Source organism: Stenella coeruleoalba, assembly GCF_951394435.1.
Source record: "Stenella coeruleoalba genome assembly, chromosome: 20".
NCBI classification, from domain to species: domain Eukaryota; kingdom Metazoa; phylum Chordata; class Mammalia; order Artiodactyla; family Delphinidae; genus Stenella; species Stenella coeruleoalba.
Window position 1 is genome coordinate 2,015,001 of NC_137166.1, and position 19,194 is coordinate 2,034,194.

Here is a 19,194-nt window from a genome sequence, read left to right on the forward strand (position 1 = left end):
GCCATAATCCACCCTCCGGGTCTGGGAGACCCCACAGGGGTCTTGTGCACTGTCCCCCTGCACCCAGGGCTCTGGGGACAGCCTGGTGGAGATCCATAACTCAGGGGCAGAGACGCCACAGCAGAAAGCTTAAAGGGAACAGGTCGCCCTGAGGCCCAGACAGGTGCCAGCGCAGGGCCGGGCACAAAATAAGCGACTGTGCACAGCAACGTTACAATAAGAAAAAGAATGACATCGTTTTTATTTCTTTATTTTAAAAACCAAGACAAGACCTTCTTGAAGTCAGCAGAATATCTGCTAATATAAATGTTAAACTTGTGGACTAAGTTCCCTAAATGGCTGGAACCACGTCTTACTTATCTTTGTATTCAATGCTGCAGGTAGTTCCTGACATTCAGTACAGTTACGTGGAATAATTGGGGGAAAAAAAAGAAAAACAAGCGACTGGGGATTTGGAAGCCCTTCCCCGTGTAGGCCTCACCCGAGGCCAAACCCTGCCTGGCCCAGGGGCAGGGCTGTATCTGGACAGCACTTTAAGGAAGCCAGCCAGCACCCCCCTATTCACAGTTAGGGTCCCCAGAATCTAGTGCAGGTCTGAAGGGGCCGAGAACAGGAACAGGGCAGTAGGCAGCGCCCGAGATGTGAGCTCTAGTCCCGCCTGGGCCACTGCCTGGCTCTGAGACCCGGGCGCTGCCTTGCTGGCACGGGGGCCCGGCTCTCAGGCACGCTGCCCGCAGGGTCCACTCTCCCACCGTGCTGCCAGGGACGACCTCCGACCTTCAGAAGGGCTGGACTGCCTGGTGTGAGGATTCTGAGCGCAGCCGTCAATTAGCCACGTCTGCCGTGGGTGCGGGAGAGAGGAACGGCTGCCACGTGCCAAGAACTGTCATCTTCCACACCTAAACGTCTGGTCAAGGTCCCTCCCAGCTCCACCCACCGCGATTCTGCTCACTCAGCAAAGCATCACCAGACGGGCGTCAGCTGACGGCCGCCCGCGGGCCTGGGGCCACGACGCCGTCCACCGCCCCGACTGCCCAGCAGCCTCAACGCGCAGAAGCGGGTGCCCCGGCTGCCCCCACCTCCTGCCCCCGTACCTGGGCCCGTCCAGGGCTGCCCGCCCCTCGGGGAGCAAGAGATCCTGGAGCAGCACGGCCGCCCTGCCTGCAGCTGCTCCCCACTCAGCCCCAAGCACAGAGGTCACTCCCGGGAAGCAGAGGTGGCTCCCAGCTCCAGGCTGCGGGTGTAGCACCAGAGGGCACCAGGCCAAGAGGCGGGGTGGGGTGGGGGGGTACACGAGCATCTGTTCCACCATCCAGCCCCTGCCCCTCTGAAAGGGCACGTTTGGGCGCGGACCTGGTACTTGCAGGGTGTCCAGGTGGGGCGGCGAGTTGTCACATAATCCCCACAACGCAGGACCCTGGGGCGGTGGATTTCTCTCTCCTCCCCTCCGTGGAGCCAGGGGACCCGCGAGGCGCAGCAGCGCGCCCGGATCAGGACTGGCCCGTGTTTGCGGGAGGGCGGGCCGGGCCCCGAGACAGACTAAACCCACAGGAACTCGCAGTTCTCTCCCGTGAACTTTACCAGCAGACGCTGCCTTGCTGGACCCCGGGGTGGGGGGCGGGGTTGCCTCGCACCCTGGAGAACCTGCGGGCACCAAGAAGCAAGAAGGGACCCTCAGCCCTCTCGGGAGCCTGGCCTGGTGGTCCCCTGCCCCACCGTGGCCAGGGCCACACGTCCAGGACCCAGAACCAAAGGAGGTGGCCGGGGCCCCCGAGAATGTGAGGGGGTGGGGCCTGAGCAGTTATTCACTCATTCATTCAAAACGAGCTCCTGCGCAGACACGACGCTGAGAAGTCACAGCTGGGGCACGGCAGGGCCTCTGATGCCGTCTGCCTCGCCCAGACCGACCTGCCTGGCACACCTTCCCCTCAGCCCCGGCTCCCACTTTGACCCTGACGGGGCAGGGACCTCCTCCACCTCCCGCCTTTGATCACAGGCATGTCTGCGCACGTCTCCTCTTCCCTGGGGCCTCCTGGGAGATACAAGAGCGGCAGGCCTGCCCGACCAGCATCCCGGGAGCTCCTCAGGAATGCAGGTTCTCAGGCCCCACCCAGATCTGCTGAGGCAGAAGCTCTGGGGGTGGGGCCTGGCCATCTGCATGTTATACACCTCCTGAGGGTGCCAAGGGCACCTGAGAATCACCTGGAGAGCTTTCGAAGGGCTCTGAAGCCCAGGTGGCAGCCCCAGCAAGGAGCTCAGCATCTCTGGGGTGGGCCGCCTGTGCGTCTGTCCCCAGGTGATCCCAGCGCACACCGGGGGCAGGGATGCTGGAAACCATGCTGGGAACCCATCTCAGTGGCGGGGCCAGGGCCCAGCCCTTAGAAGCTACAGGTGCGGTCCGCCCTGAAACGGACGTAACGGGACCCCCTCTCAGACCCCGAGCTCCGTGCCACCGCCGTTTCCCAGGAAAGCCTGCGCCCCTGTCCTCACTGCAGGCGCCCTCCAGGGAAGGTCCCAGGCATCACGACGAGGACACACCAAACCGTTTCTCACTGACGCGGCTTAGCGACCGAGCCCGGCTGGGGCCCGAGGACGCAGCTCCCCACGCCTGGCCGGAACCTGGCTGTGACAGTGACCGCAGCCCGCCCGGGCCCAGCCGCCCCACAGCCCCAGGCAGCTGCCGTGGCCACTGTCACACTGCGGTGGCGGGTGGGCCCCGACCCGCCCGCATCCGCTGGCTTCACTCTCCAGGACAGCCGCCACTGGTCCTTCTCCTCCTTTTCTCTCTTTCTTTTTTTTCAAATCTAAGCTCATCGAGAAACACGGCAAGTGCAGCTCCCACCACAGCCTGGGAGTGATGACCGAGGACGCTGTCCCCTCCCACCTCCGAGGGGTGACCCCGGGCACCACAGAGCCGCAAGGCCGAGCTCACACCATGGGAGTGCATTCACACCCATCTCCCCACAAGGCCTGGGGCGGGAGGGGAGGGGCCAGCCCAGCTCAGGGGACGCCTGGGAGGGTGACAGCGGCGCACGCCAGGCCCCACACGCGCTGAGGGCACTGCATGTCGCTCCATCCCATCCTTCCGCAAGGAACCTGTGGCCCAGAGAGAGCGAGCACCTCCCCCGGGCTGCTCAGCAGTGATGGGCCCAGGCTGGACGTCTCAGAGAGCCAGCACCCGATACACGGAGCCGTTGTCAGGGAAGTTCCCAGGCCTCTGCGGCAGGCGGGCAGCCGCCGCTCTCATCTCACAGGTGAGAGGTGGGAAGCCTGTCCCAGGTGGGGCTCCTTAGGGAGCTGGCTCTGAGCTCCACCCACACCACCACCACCTCCACGGACTCCTTCATGAAGACCAGCCCCCCGCAGTTTCCGTGGGAGGTGTCAGAAAACACCTCCCACAGACGTGTGCTCTGTCCCCAGTCTCAAGAAATTCGCCTGGGTGTCGGACTTTAAAGTCAGTTCCGGGGAACACTGTCCATGAAATCCTAGTTCTGCCTCACAGGCACCTCAATGTCTGACGACACTGTCCCCCTGCCCTGGAAAGTGCCTTGGGTCCACTGAGATCAATGAGGCAACCAAACACGAAGATGACAAACAGATGAACTACTGGAAGGAAGGAAATACGCCAAGCGCCAGCTGGAGTCTCCGGGTGACGCGTGAGACCCGCCCTGCGGCTGCGGCTCCCTGCCTTTTCCACACCGAGCAAGTGTTACATGTATAATGGAAAAAGTAACTACGGAACCAAATTTGATCTTAAAATACCAGATGAGCGGTCATAAATGCTGCTTCTGTTCATGCGGCCTGAACACTTCTGGGGGAGTAGGAAGGGGTGAACAGAGCGGTGCGCGACCCCGACATTCAAGGTAGTAATTCCATCTCCCCTTCAGCTTCTTGGAATGGGTTTCATTTCCAAGACCTCAGAGGGGAGCCGCAGATAGTCTGCGAACAACCGACAGCCACCTTTTCTGTTCTTTCAGAGTGGGTCAAAGGTCACTGGAGGGTCAAAGGTCACTGGAGACCAGAACCGAACGAGCTCAAGTTCTATTAGTGACAAGGCTGGGAAGGCCTGAACTGTAACTGAGCTGGGCGTCTCCCTGGAATAACTCCAGGCCTGCCCCTTGCCGGGAATACAGAATCATCCAGAAAGACTCGGCGTCTGTCCTCCTGAACACCTCCTGCCCGGGCAGCCTAAGGCATTCAGAGCAACACCAGATCCCCGTCCCAGGCCCCACGACTCTCAGCGCGGACCCGAGGGCCTTACCTGGACCCAGGAAAGGGGACAGCGGTGGGAAGCTCTCGATGAACTCAAGTTAGGAACTGTTTCCTTAGAACCCAGGAGCATGTGGCTGGAGGTTCCCGCTGCCCACAGCCGAGGGGGGCAGACCCGGGCTCACACACTCACCTCTGTGCTTCCCAGGGGGACCCAGGGCCCCTTCTTCCAGCTCTGAAGCCCCCACCCCTGTACCAACACCAAAGACACCTCAACATCCAACACGGAGCCAATGGTCAGCTCCGGAGCCACTGCTTAGGGCCTGGTGGCCCCGCTGAACCCTAAATGCAGTAAGTCCTGCATCCCATTCAGAACAGCTATTGGCCTACAGCGCCAAGCCTCAAGTGAGCCCCAGGCCCGTGCCCACAGCCGGTCTGTCCAGCTGGTGCCGAATCCAGGGCCCATGGGGAATCGGGGAATCTGGGCCTCGGGCTGGGGTGGCCGGGACAGCTGCCACCCTGCTCCCACGTCCCTGCAGCAGTGGGCACTCCGTGCCCACCTGGGAGTGCGGCCGCAGAGGCAGCACATGCTTCTCTCAGCCCGCAGCCGTCCTATGCATGTTACCAAGCAGAACGGCCACCATCTTTATCCATCAATGTTTTACATTGAACACCAGCATATAGAACAAGTAAAAGAGAGGAAGGGAGGTCTGCTCCCTTTGAGGGGAGGCTGTAAGACCCAGAACCCCCTCAGATCAACCATTTCCTTGCTGCACCTCTGGGACCCTCTGAGGAACCCCAGGGCTCCGCAGGGCACAGTTTGAGAAACACCAGTGGAGCCCTCAACCCGGGCAGCACAACCAAGCAAAGCAGGCCCCGTGACGCAGAACCGCCCCGCGCCGCCCCGCGCCGCCCCGCCCTCCTACCTGGAGGCCGCGATCTCCGCCTTCTGCTTGGCGATGGTGGCCGCCCGCGCGGCCGCCTCCACGGCCCGGTCCACCTTCTCGCGGATCTTGCTGGCACGCAGCGGGATGAGGTTCTTCCGCTTGCCGCTCACGAGGATGTTCTGCTTGTACTTGCCCTCCTCCTTGGTGCCGTCGGGGAAGGTCATGCAGCCGTAGCCGTGCCGCCGGTTGCCAGCCCACTCGCCCTCGTACTTGAGCCCGTCCGAGCGCTGGCTCACGCCGAAGCCCGAGCGCTTGTCGCTCTTCCACTCGCCCACGTAGGTCTCGGTGGTGGTGGCGTCGGTGTCGTCCTCGATGGCCGACAGCTCGGCCTCGCCCTCGCCCAGGCTGATGGTGGAGTGGATGTCGCTGGCCGTGGAGCTGACGGTGCTCATGCCAGCCTCGCTGCGGAAGGAGCTCTGCTTGCTGCGCTGGCTGGCCAGGCTGCTCTTGGACTCCGACTTGCGTAGCTTCAGCCCGCTCAGCAGCGAGCGCCGGAACAGCCCCTTCTTCTTGCTCTTGAGGATCTCAGAGTCGCTGTGCACCACGAGCACGAAGCCCCCCCGGGACACGGCTGGGCTACTGGCCACAGCGGGGCAGGCGTCGGGGTGCAGCGCGGCGCCGTTGGTGTGCTCGCTGCGCAGGGAGTTGATGGAGGTCCTCAGGGGCGAGCGGATGACTGCTGCCATGCCGTAGGGGACACTCTGCCGCACGCCATAGCCCTGACGCATGCCGCCGACCCACTGGCCCTGGTAGGTCCCTGCGGAGACACAGGAGAGGGTGAGCTTGAGTGCGGGAGGGCAACGCAGCCGCCACGGTCTGCCCTGTCTTGGGGCAACTCGGCGAGGTTTACATCGAGGTAGACCATCAGACCACAGGTGATTTTATGATTCCTGCCACTGATAGTGTGTTTAAAGACCCTTCCCTCCTGCTTCCCATGGTTGGATTTTGTTCTCTCTCTCTTAGAGGTCGCGGACGGCGATGGGAGGAGTAAGAGGCTGAGGCAGTCAGGAGTGACCTGCAGGGCTCCCCAGGCCACGTGGGCAGGAGGCCCAACCTGGGAAGACACGCAGCGGGGGTGGAAGAGAAGAAGGAAGAAACACATCCTGGGTGAGCAGCTCCAAACAGGGCTCATGGGGCCCATAAGGGGCAGCTACAAGGACACAGATCCAGGCTACAAATTGGCTACTGATGAGGCTGCCTTGGAAGATAGTGAGATCCCCATTGCTGGAGGCATCCAAGAAGAGTTGGGAAGACCACTCAGCAAGGACACCTAAAGGCATGAAAACTGGCAGGCCTGGTATCTCCAAAAGAATCAACATTGCACACCCATGTGCACAGCCGCATTATTCACAATAGCCAAAGACAATGTGGTCCATCCAAACAATGAAACATTATTCAGCCTTCAAAAGGACGGGCAGTTCCGCTATTTGCTACAATGTGGACGAACCTTCAGGACACTCTGCTAGGTGAAATAAACCAGGCACAAAAGGACACACACTATTTGATTTCACTTACATGAGACACCTAGGAGTCAAACTCAGAGACACTGAAAGTAGATGGTGGGGATGGGGCGGGGGGCGGGGAGCAGGGAATTATTGCTTAATGGGTAGAGTTTCTGTCTGCAGTGACGCGAAAGTCTTGAAAATAGATAGAGGTGATGGCTGTACGACATTCTGAGCATGACTAATGCCACTGAACTGTGCACCGAGAAATGGTTCAAGTGGCAAGTTTTATGTTATCTATGTATCTTTTTAAAAAAAATAAAATTTATTTATTTTATTTTATTTTTGGCTGCATTGGGTCTTCGTTGCTGCACGCGGGCTTTCTCTAGTTGTGGCGAGCGGGGGTTACTCTTCGTTGCGGTGCGAGGGCTTCTCACTCCGGTGGCTTCTCTTGCTGCGGAGCACGGGCTCTAGGCGCACGGGCTTCGGTAGCTGTGCCACGCGGGCTCAGTAGTTGTGGCGCACGGGCTTAGCTGCTCCGCGGCATGTGGGATCCTCCCAGACCAGGGCTCGAACCCGTGTCCCCTGCGTTGGCAGGCGGATGCTTAACCACTGCGCCAGCGGGAAGCCCAGCTATCTATGTATTTTACATAATAAAATAAACTCAGCAGCACTGGGCCCATATTCTTGCTCTACTTATAGGCTGTGTGACTCCCATGGGATGGGTCTATATTTCTCCTGCCATAGGTAGTTATGCAAATTAAATGACACTCCACAGGGTGCGGCTCCCCACCCTCTTCCCTCCTCCCCCCCCCACCCCTCGCCCCAACCTACACCTTTCCTTTTCTCAGGTTGCAGCTGCCCACGCTGGGGCAGAGACCCAGGGCTTGCACCTGGGGTTGTGAGAAGGAACCTAGACTAGCCTCTTGGTCCTGGACGGCCCCTCCCCTGCCTGGGGTGGGTGGCCTGCGGGAAGCTGGCCCTTTAAGGCCAGACCCGTCTGCCTGGACAGTGGTCTCCCTGTGGCCAGTGCAAGCTGGGCGTAGGCTGCTGTTGCAGGGACCTCTCACCCCCAGCTTACTGCCACTCCCACTTGTGGGTTGGCGACAGGGCTGTCAGATAAAACACAGGACGCCCAGTTCAATCTGAATTTCACATGAACAAGTAATTTTTAGAGACATATTACATGGGACATACTTATACTAGAAATGATCTGACTGACGATCTGAAATTCAAGTTTAACTGGTGTCCCTTGTTTATTTGCTGAATGAATCCAGATGCCCCAGCTGGGACCTCCCAAGATGTCACCCTGGGTTTCACTGGTGCCCCCCCGACCAAAGCTGAGGCTGCTCCTGCATGAAGAGACCCAGCCCACCCCCCTGCCAGCACCCCTGCACCCCTTCAAGGCAGGCTGGGCTTTCAGCTAAGGACGCACAGGAGCTCCACAGACAGCCTTGTGGAGGCCGTGGATATGGGGGCACAGGGAGGAGTCAGGAGTGGAGCAGACACGGGGTCAAATCCAAGCTCCACTCCTTCTGGATCTGTGCCCTTGGGAGTGTCTGCTTTAACCCTCTGTGCCTCGGTTTCCTCATCTGTAAAACGGGGACGGTGGCTGTGCTGCTTAAACGCGGTAATCCATGTAATCCGTGTAAAGTGCTGGGAGGTCGTTAATGCCCAGTTAACGGTAACTAATATTCATCATCATCATCAAAACCTTAGGGATAGGACTTCCCTGGTGGTGCAGTGGTTAAGAATCTGCCTGCCAGTGCGGGGGACACGGGTTCGAGCCCTGGTCTGGGAAGATCTCACATGCCGCGGAGCAACTAATCCCGTGTGCCACAACTACTGAGCCTGTGCTCTAGAGCCCGCGAGCCACAACTACTGAGCCTGCATGCCACAACTACTGAAGCCCGCACGTGTAGAGCCTGTGCTCCACAACAAGAGAAGCCACCGCAACGAGAAGCCCATGCACCGCAACGAAGAGTAGCCCCTGCTCGCTGCAACGAGAGAAAGCCCGTGCGCAGCAACGAAGACCCAACACAGCCAAAAATAAATAAGTAATTTTAAAAAACAACAACAAACAACCCTTAGGGGTGAACAGCATTTTACCTCCCAGATGAGGAAACTGAGGCTCAGAGAGGGGCCAGGCAGCCAAAGCGGAGGGATTCAAACCCAGGGCTCGCGGTCATACCCGGGTTCTGCACCCAGTGAGCTCCTGCCCACCTCGTCCTGAGGGTGCCAGACTGGGAGCAACAGCTGGCATCCTGCGCGTTGCGGCAGACCCCACCCCTGAGAAAATGAGTGCCCACGTTCCCTCCCTCAGATAAAGGGGTGATAACGGGGAGGTGTTGGGAAGCGGGCCGCCCTGCCCCATCACGGAATCCACCCCACGTCTCTACAGGCTGGACAGCATCGTTCCCACCTTCCAGACGTGAACGCACAGTCTAACATAAACGGAGACAAAGGCAAACACCAGCTTTCTCTGAGAGACGAGCAGGCAGCACGAGGGTCCCACGTGGGCGCTGGAGCCTCCCTCCCACTCCGAGCTCCCAGGTCCTGCCACCCTGGCCTTCCACAAGCCTCGACACTGCGCCCCCGCAGACCTGAGTGACCAGAACCAACCATGGCCTCCGAGTCTGTTTCCACATCAGCGAAAAGAACTGCTCGGCATATTACTCCTCAATTCCGTGACTCCAGGGGTCCCCGAACAGATTAGCAGAGGCTGGAGAGGGTCAGAAATGTGCACGCAGGGAGCGGCCAGACAAGAGCGAATGGTGAGGAAAAGGGAGCTAAGAGCTACCCAGCCAACCTTTGCTCTAAAATACATACACACTCCAGGTCCTCAACAGATAGATCGGTGGGGACAGAAAGCAGGCCAGCGGCTGCCAGGGGCTGGGGCAGGGGGAACAGGAGTGATGCTAACGGGGTCGGGGTTTCCTTCTGGGGTGACGAAGATGACGGCCTGGAATTAGAGCGAAGTGGGTGCACAACGCTGTGAACGTGCCACATCCCACTGAACTGTTCACTTGAAAGCGGCGAGCTGTGCGTTACGTGAAATTTCAGGTCACTTACAAAAGACAAGATGGTTAATGACCGGTACACAAAAATGAACGGAAGCAGTGAGAAATATATAATTTCAAATCCCAAAGCGAGATAGAAGATGAGCTGGACCCGTTCTAGGCGCTTTGAGAGTAGAGTGAGGGACACGGGGCTTTGAAACAAACTCCTGAGGCCAACGGGGCCCTGCTGGACCGGCCTGCCGGCGGTTCCGGAGCCTCGGGAGAGGAGAGCCAGAAGCGAGGAGCCCTGAGTCCAGAGCTGGGCCCTTCCACCCACCCACGACCGGGGGGACCTCACTCCACCTCTCAGATCTCAGTTTATTCACCTGTGAAATGGGGGTGATAACTGTACCCACCCCCCAGGCACACACAGCAGTGGGCATGGCCTCCTGCACGTGGCGTGACCCCCCAGGCACACACAGCAGTGGGCATGGCCTCCTGCACACGGCGTGACCCCCCAGGCACACACAGCAGTGAAATGGCCTCCTGCATGTGGCGTGACCCCCCAGGCACACACAGCAGTGGGCATGGCCTCCTGCACGCGGCGTGACCCCCCAGGCACACACAGCAGTGGGCATGGCCTCCTGCACGTGGCGTGACCCCCCAGGCACACACAGCAGTGGGCATGGCCTCCTGCACGTGGCGTGACCCCCCAGGCACACACAGCAGTGGGCATGGCCTCCTGCACATGGCGTGACCCCCCAGGCACACACAGCAGTGGGCATGGCCTCCTGCACACGGCGTGACAGGGCAGCTGAGCTGGCTTTGCTTGCAGCTTGCAGTTTTTATCGTATTTGCGGTTCTGCTCCCGGTCGGAATACACCTCTGATTTTAGAGCTGAAGTCGGTAAGAAACATGGACGTTGCTATTACAGAAATACGCTCCAGATCAGCTCTGCTGTGACCGGCCGGGGTAGCTGGGCCCCGCTGCTTGAGAGCAAAGGGCTGGCGCAGAGCAGGAGAGAGAACGCGGGCCCTCAGCGAGGAGACAGCTTCTCCCAAAGGGAGGCTCTGGGCCGGCCTCCACTGGGCCAGAATCTTTTCTCCTCCTCCTCTTGCTTTCTTGTTTGGGGCCACCAGACAAAAGGTTGAATTCAAGGCCCTGATTCCCCATGGTGGTTCCATTGAATCCGGCTGGTTATTTGCAAAAGACTAAATCCACTGTTTTGTTTTATACCCCAAGCAGATTGTATGTGGAAAGACAGAAGCCAGCCTCGCGCAAAGAGAAGACTACGCACGGCCCGACAGGGCACCACCCTTGCGGTGCTGTGGGGTCTGTCTGGGCCGGCGCAGCCCCCAGGGCAGGGGCAACTTCCTGCCTGCACTCTGCACTCCGCCGACCCCGGGCCCCGCAGCCGTGGCTGCCCCTCTCAGGGAGGCACCCAGATGCGGACAGACCGTCAAGGGGACACCCCCGCTTCTTTCCAGGTAGGCTTGGGAGGGCAGGGTTGCACACAGGTGACCCTCTCAGGGACTCTGCCACTTCCACTGCCACCTCACGTGCCCATCGCCATGAAGATGAGGAACGACCCCTCTGTCCCCATCACCCGGAACCCAGAATCAGGAGATCTGAGTGGGCCTTAGGGAGGCCCAACCTCCCTAAACATGGCCTGTAAGATGCCAACTGGAGTGGCCCAGGCTCGTAGGGAAGAGCAAATGAGATGTGACCACCGGCGGGTCTCAGGCTTGGGTGGTGGCAGTGTCCCTGATCGCAGGGCGAGTTAACACCCCCCGAACTCCTGACCCAGCCGGGTGGGCACGGCCAGAGCCTCTGCATTCCCGACAAGCTCCCCGGTGAAGCCAACACTGTGCTCGGGGACCCACTCTGAGGGCCGCCGAGACCATCGCTCCAGGCACACTGCGGGCACCGGCGCTGTCTGTCTTAGGACACCACCGGGTCCAAGTCCGAAAGCCGACTCCACCCCGCGCCCTCAGCCAGCAAAGATCTGGGCCTCGACCCCTGCAGCCGGCATCCTGGTCAGTGTGGACAGCTGGCTGTAGCCAAGTCACTCGTGCCTCCCCAGGGCCCCGCACGCCTCTCGCACACTTTTATTTTCTTCCTCTGAAGCCCCCGCCTGCCCGCTGAAGTTATTCCAACGCGTTCACCACAGAGCCCAGGGGACCAGCCTGGGGACAACGCAGCCTCTGCCACACGTCCAGGAGAGGGCCAGGTCAGTGTGGCCAGATGCGGTGACCTCCAGAGGCCAAGCCCTGGACGGGGGAGCTCTTCCTGGGAGCGGCTTGGAGCCTGCAGCAGACGGGGGCTCAGGCCTGGAGGTGGCTGAACCACCCCTTCTCCTGGTTGGCCCTACACGGCGCTCACACACCCAGGTACCGACGCCACGGCCCAAGTCTTCCCGTCCAGAAACCTCCCACCCAACTGGACTGACCTGGCTTGGCCTGGGGGCACAGATGACTAGGCCCTGGTCAGACTCTGCCCCTGGCCAGCATGTTCTCCCCCTGGGTCTCTGGGACCCTGACAAGGTGATGCCATTGGACTCCTAGGAGGGAGGAGGTGAAGGTCACACGACTACTACCTGCCCGAAGATGCAGAGAAAGAAACGAGACAGGGGCCGTGGACAGAAGCAGCTGGGCCTCTTCCCTCTGAGCAAGGAGAAGGGGCTGCTCCTCGGCCCTGGCACCCGATACACCCCTCCCTCCTTCCCTGAACCCATGTGTCACTTGACGGCTCCTTCTGGGCATGTATGTGCCCATATGAACTGAAAGCAGGGTCTCAAGAAGATACGTGTACACCCACGTTCACAGCAGCATTACTCAAAATAGCCAAGACGTGGAAGCAACCCAAGTGCCCATCAAAAGATGATGGATAAACCAAATGCAGTCCATCCACACAATGGAATATTACTCAGCCTTAACAAGGAGGAGGGGGCTTCCCTGGTGGCGCAGTGGTTAAGAATCCACCTGCCAACGCAGGGGACACGGGTTCGAGCCCTGGTCCGGGAAGATCCCACATGCCACGGAGCGGCTAAGCCCGTGTGCCACAACTACGGAGCCTGTGCTCTAGAGCCCGCGGGCCACAGCTACTGAGCCCGCGAGCCACAACTACTGAAACCTGTGCACCACGACTACTGAAGCCCGCGCGCCTAGAGCCTGTGCTCTGCAACAAGAGAAGCCACCTCAATGAGAAGCCCGCACGCCACAACGAAGAGTAGCCCCCACTCGCCGCAACTAGAGAGAGCCCGCAGGCAGCAACGAAGACCTGATGCAACCAAAAATAAAAATAAATAAAATAAATAAAAATTTTAAAATAAAAAAGGGAGGAGATTCTGACACAGGCTACAACCTGGATGAAACTTGAAGGCCTTATGCTAAGTGAGATTAAGTCAGTCATAAAACGATAGATACTGTACGATTCTACATTTGAGATTCTTAGAGTAGTTAAAAATCGGACAGAAAGCACAGTAGTGGGTGCTGGGGGGCAGGGCGGTTATTGTTTAACGGGTGTGGAGAGGTGCAGTTTTACAAGATGAAAGCTTTCTGGAGACGGATGGTGGTGATGGTGGTGGCACAACATTATAAACATACTGAATATCAGTCAGCCACATACTTAAGAACAGTGAATATAATAAGGGTTTTTTTTGCTTGTTTTGTTTCTGCGGTACGCGGGCCTCTCACTGCTGTGGCCTCTCCCGTTGCGGAGCACAGGCTCCAGACGCACAGGCTCAGCGGCCATGGCTCACGGGCCCAGCCGCTCCGCGGCATGTGGGATCCTCCCGGACCGGGGCACGAACCCGTGTCCCCTGCATCGGCAGGCAGGCTCTCAACCACTGCGCCACCAGGGAAGCCCCAATAAGTTTTATGTTACGTGTATTTTACCACATTTTAAAAAATGAGACCATGGCGGGGGTAAGGGGGAGCTTAATGCAGTATGACTGGTGTTCCTGTAAGTGACACCAGGAGTGCACTCAGAGGGACAGCTATGTGCAGAAGAAGCAAGAGGGTGGCCGTCTGCAAGCCAAGGAGAGAGGCCTCAGAAGAGCCCGAACCCAGCCTCCAGAGCTGCTAGAGAATAAGTAGCTGCTGGTTAAGCCCCCCGTCTGTGACATTCTGTTACAGCAGCCCTAGCAAACTAATACAGGATTCTCAGTCTCTAGCCAGGCGACCTACAAACTACATAAATAAGAACTAAAAGTTAGGAGAACAAATCTAGAGAAAAGATAGAAAGCCAGGTGCCGAGAACATATCAATCGTGAATTAAAAAGAGAGCCTTCTCCCCTCCTGCGTGACACAGGAAGTTTCTGCGTGAACCAGGAAACCATGCCCCAGGGGACCCAGGCAGGTGAGGAGCATGGGGGGAGGCATGGGACCAGACCCGGGACTATTAGGAGGAAGTCTTCACTCTGAACAGAGACCCTGCCCTCTTCCCCGGCCCACCCAGGTGCTGGCGGCTGGAATTCCTACACCCAGGCAGGATGGGGAGAATTTCTCTGCAGAAACGGGATCAGGCCAGCAGTGAAGCCTGCACAGAGCTTTCAGTCAGCTTTCTGGTACCTTACTGCAATAAGTGAACAGCCCAGGGTCATCAGACACTTGGAGAAAGCCTCCAAGAGGAAAGAGACCAAAACATACAAGTAAATGCGGAAAAAACTGGAGGGAATCATGAAAAATGCAGGGTGTGGAAGACATAGATACCAAACATTAAATCCTCATAGAGATAAGGTACTGTATCCTCAAAATGAGAATCAAAGGCAATAAAAAAGGAAAAAGAAAAAAGAAACAGAGAAAAAGAGCTCCTGGAAGTTAAAAATGTGATAGCTAAAATAAAAATTTTGATAAGTGAGTTGGAAGATAAATCCAAGGAAATCTTTCAGAAACTAGAACAAAAAGAGGTGGGCAAAGTAGTGAGAAATAGTGAGAAGAAAATTAGAGTCATTCATGAGTCACCCAGAAGGCCCCAAATCTATAAATTAGGAGTTCCAGAAAGCAAGGAAGGAAAATTACCAAAGATGCAAGACGGGAAAGCGTCCCAGAATTGGAGGATGTGAGCGTCCAGGCTGAAGGGGCTCACAGACACCCTGCACAACGGAGGAAAGATTCTCATACAAAGTCATGAGAAACTTCAGAACCTCAGTGAGCAGAGATCCCAAATGCTTCCAGAGAAGACAGACTTCACACGAAGGACTGAGGGTCAGCAGGGCATGAGACCTCTTGACAGCAACACCGAGACCTAGACCTCAGCGGGAAATGGCCCCCACCCACATTCTGAACAAAAATGATTTTCAATCTAGAATTACATATACAACCAACTTATCAAGTCATTAAGCCACAAAAACTATCTTCCAATGTATCAAGTCATTAAGCCACAAAAACTATCTTCCATGCATCCTTTCTCAGGAAGCTACTGCAGGATGTACTCCACCAAAATGAGGGAGAAAATCACAGAAGAGGAAAGACATGGGGGGGCGGTTGTCCAACAAACATGAGGTGGTGAAGGGAATTTCCAGGAGCAATTTTATATATGTTTACACAAAAATACCACGGATTTGAACTGTGAGGGTCCGCTTATACATGGATTTTTTCCGTAGTAAAGACTACAGTACTACATGACTCATGGTTGAATCCACAGATGTATCCACAGATACAGTAGAACCACACATACTCAGGGCTGACTATCAATTACACGTGGATTTTCAAATGTGTGTAGGGTCGGAGCCCCTAATCCCAACACCGATCAAGGGTCCACTGTATATATCTTCCAGCAAACACGGAAGGAAAATATATAAATCTAAAAAATGTGCATATACTGTATATAGAGAGAGAGAATCTGGTGGATGTTTCATGCAAAACGCAGCACTGAGAGATATTTTTCTGAGCATTTGGAAGTTGGGCAACAAATTAACCACTGTTTTAAAGAAAACTATGTATTTGAAAAAATGAGGCGATTACTAACTCAAGCTGCACGTGAAAAGTATCAATACATGCGTGTGTACAGAATCAGTGCGTTGCTTGCCTCGATACCCCAGTCTTTTAATAATGAGAGCTATCGATTTAACAGAATTGACCTAACTGCTGGAATGGTTAAAAAAGGGAAGAGAAAGGTGGTTCTAAAAGACTGAGAATCTTCACCTACCATAGTAGGGAGTCAGTACATAACAGCTGAAAGTGATCGTAAACCAAGAAAGCAGTAAGCACAGATGTAGAGACTTGGAGGTAAGTGCCTGGAGACACAGTTGAAGGAGTTTAAAGTTGTACATCTGGAAGCAGTAGAGGGAAGGGGGCTTTGTCCTAAACACTGTTGTTTTTAACATTAATTGACATCTTAAACTGTGGGCACATCGTCTTGATAAAAATTAAAATTTTTCAAGAGGGATGGGAGGAAAGATTTTCATGAGAAAATTCTCTCAATAGTGACGTTATGCTTGCTTTTCCAGCTGTAGAAACTAAGACTCAGGATTTGTGCCTCATGGGGGCCGGGATCCGAACCCGGGTGTTGGGGGAAAGTCCTGCTCCTCACAGAGGATGCTGGCCTGGTAGGTGCCCAGCCCGAGTATTTAGCACGTTGGTGGGAAAGTCAGAAAGGGGGCCCAAGTGGCAGGTCAGTGGCCTTCTTGGGGGGACGGAGGGGGCAAGCTTCCCTGAGAAGGCACCAGATATGTCAGACTGGAAGCAGGAAAGTGACCGGAGAGGCCATGAGCATCGCATGCAGATGACGGCTATTCCCACGCCGAGACCAGGTCACCAGCCAGGAAGCCACCCCAAGGCCGGGAGGGGTCGAGAGCAAAAACAGACACCACGGAGGCCAGCAAACACGGGCCCCACATTCATCCTTGTGCTGCCCAGAGGGGAGGGGATTCAGGCGCAGTTGGCCTCAAACCAGGGAGCCAGTCAGGTGTGCCCACCTCCACGGTGCGGACAGGGGGTCCCCAATGGCCGGGGAAGGACCAGACTCAAAAAACAAGCTCAACCAGCACCCCAGGCCGTGCCCACCTGGCCGACTTCATGCCAGCATCGCTCCTTCTGCTTTCCTCACCCGTTCATCCTGGGAAGGTTTCGCGGGGTTGTTTTGTTTTTTTAAGTTTAGACATTATAGCTTTAGCTTCACAGAAAAACTGAGTGCAAGTACAGACACACACGAGTGCGGGGCATTTGTTACCGTCGATCAGCCAATGCTGATACAGCATCACTCCTGGTGTCGCCCATCCCGTGATTTTGGACAGATGTAACGCCCTGTACCTACCATTACTGTGTCACACAGAATAGTTTCCTGCCCTAAAATTCCTCTGCACTCCACCTATTCATCCTTCCTTCCCCCAACCCCTGGCAACCAGTGTTCCTTGACTGTCTCCATAGTTCTGCTTTCTCCAGAAAGTCGCAGAGTGGGACTCATACAGTACGAAGGCTTTTCAGGTTGGCTTCTCTGACTTTGTCGTACGCACTTAAGGCCTCCGCGTCTTCTGTGGACCTGAACCATACTGTGTCATCCACTCCTACTCAAGAGCATCTTTGTTGCTTAAGTTTTGGTAATTATGAATAAAGGGAAGGTCTTTTCCACGTCAGGAAAAAAAAAAAAGATGGACCTAACTTCCGAAGAATGAACCCTGTTAAGTTTACCTTGAGAATTTCCCCACACTGGCTGTCTTCTCAGTTGCAGGCACCCAGAAAACCTTCCAGGGCAGCCCAGTCAGAAACCACGGCCACGGTGTCCAGGGACACCATCGGCTGACATCTGCTGAGCTCTCACCATCCACGGAGGGCCAGGAGCTGTCATCAAAACAGGGGGCTCAGAGAGGTAAGGTGACTTGTCCAAGGCCACACAGCAGGAAGGGGCGAAGATCTGAACGTCCCCACTCAGCTGTCCCCAGAACTGGAAGGAGCCACGGGGATGTGGGGGCCAGCCCCAATGCCCCTTGTTCCCCATCAGAGGAGAGGCCCACACCTGGCACCGTCGGCTGACGCGTGCACATCGAGGATGAGTCAGAGAAGTGGCTGGTCTGTAGACCCCAAGTCAGCGTCCTCTCCCCTGGGAGCCTGGCTCCCTCTGAGCTGCACTCCCTGAGGAGACGCCCTCTGCTCGCCTGTTGCCCTGACCTCCCGGGGACGGCAGAGGCTCCTCTCCCCACTGCCAAGTGCTCACGGCAGGTCCAAGCCAGTCAGTTCCCACAGAGAGCCCATGAGGGAGACACTGTACCCATTTTACAGACAGAAAAAAACTGAGGCGTGATAAGGTTAAGTCACTTGCCCAAAGTCCTGACGGAAGCGGCTCAGCTAGGACCCCCGCCATGTGTGCCAGGTTCCCAGGCCCACGTTTGGGACGATCCCTCTCCACTGCCCACCGAAAAACAGGGGGTCAGCATCGAAGAGCGCAGCCTGCAGTTCCAACTACACCAGGTCCCCCTGGACTGGGGGTCCTCACTCAGAATGGCAGGATGACTCATCCTGAAGGAGGGTCCCTTCAGGACGCAGCTCTGCACCCAGCACCCAGGAGCTGCCCCGGGCGTCAGGAGAACCCTGGGTTTCGCTCAGGGGAGGCCGGCTGCTGCTTCGGACGCCACTGACATCAAGCACTGTCTTCTCTGTGGTGTGAACGGTTTCAAGGTGCAGGCTCTGGAGACCTGGGCATCCCTGACTCCAGCTTCCAAGTTTCAGCCCCATATCCTGTCGGGCCTCAGTGAGCAGGGACCACCCTTGTTCACCCTTCATGCCCCTCCCTCTGGGCCTGAACAGGGGAGACAGGAATAGACGCAGGGTTCCCAATCCCGCCATCCGGGGAGCACCCTTCCCGGACCCGTGCTCCCCTCTCTGGTCACCCAGCAGGCACTGAGGCTCAGCTGCCCGAGGCCCGCGGGGCTGGCCTCTCACAGGTCAGGGGTTCGTGGACATAACTGTGAGGTGGGGCAGCAGGGGGTGCAGGGCAGGGATGGGAGGAAGAATCGAGGGAGCCCCCTCACGGGAGAGGGTCCTTGACCAGAGTGGCCGGAAGTCAGGCAGGTCTGAGCTCGGATCCTGGACAGGTGACCTGACCCGAGCCTCTACTTCCCTATCTGCAAAATGGGGGTCAAAGTTACTTCTCTCTCGGAGCCACAGAAGAGGAGAACAGCGTGGGGGTGAAGAGCCAGGAGCTGGGGTCAGACCGACACTGCACTGCCCTCAGAGCGGGCCCGAGTCACCTAACTTTGCTGGGTCTCCGTGTCCCCTGCTGTGACGAGTGACAGTGACAATACCCACCCCGTGGGATGCTCGTGGCGAGTAAGAGGAGTCACACCTGCAAAGCACCTCAGGGTGGTGCAGGGCGCGTGGCAGGCGCTGCGTTAAGTGAGTCACATCAGAAGCCGCGACGGTCTAGCCCGTGACCAGGCGGAGGACCTGGGGGGCCGCGATGGACGCGGGTGGCCATGGCTGCTCTGTGCTGCAGCTCTCCATCACTGCGGCGGCAACAGCATCGCTTGGGACCTTGATGAGATGCAGATTCTCGGGCTCCCCCGGGCCCACTGAAGCAGAAACTCTGGGGGTGGGCAGACCACCGGGGCTGTAATGCCCACCAGGTGACTCACATGCCACTCGAGATCAAGAACCCAGG

General features: G+C 57.2%; 1 protein-coding gene across 6 annotated transcripts in view; it reads right to left on the reverse strand.

Annotated features, from left to right (window-relative positions):
• JPH3 (junctophilin 3) overlaps positions 1 to 19,194 on the reverse strand; it is a 170,118-nt gene that overhangs the window by 43,033 nt on the left and 107,891 nt on the right. For all 6 annotated transcript variants that reach the window (XR_013825194.1, XM_079906566.1, XM_079906567.1 and 3 more), the window contains one exon: positions 5,136 to 5,913. Coding sequence is in view for 5 of the 6 variants with exons in the window: in XM_079906564.1 (XP_079762690.1) it covers positions 5,136 to 5,913 (778 nt within the window). In the remaining variant the exon portion in view is untranslated. The remainder of the gene's footprint in view (positions 1 to 5,135; positions 5,914 to 19,194) is intronic.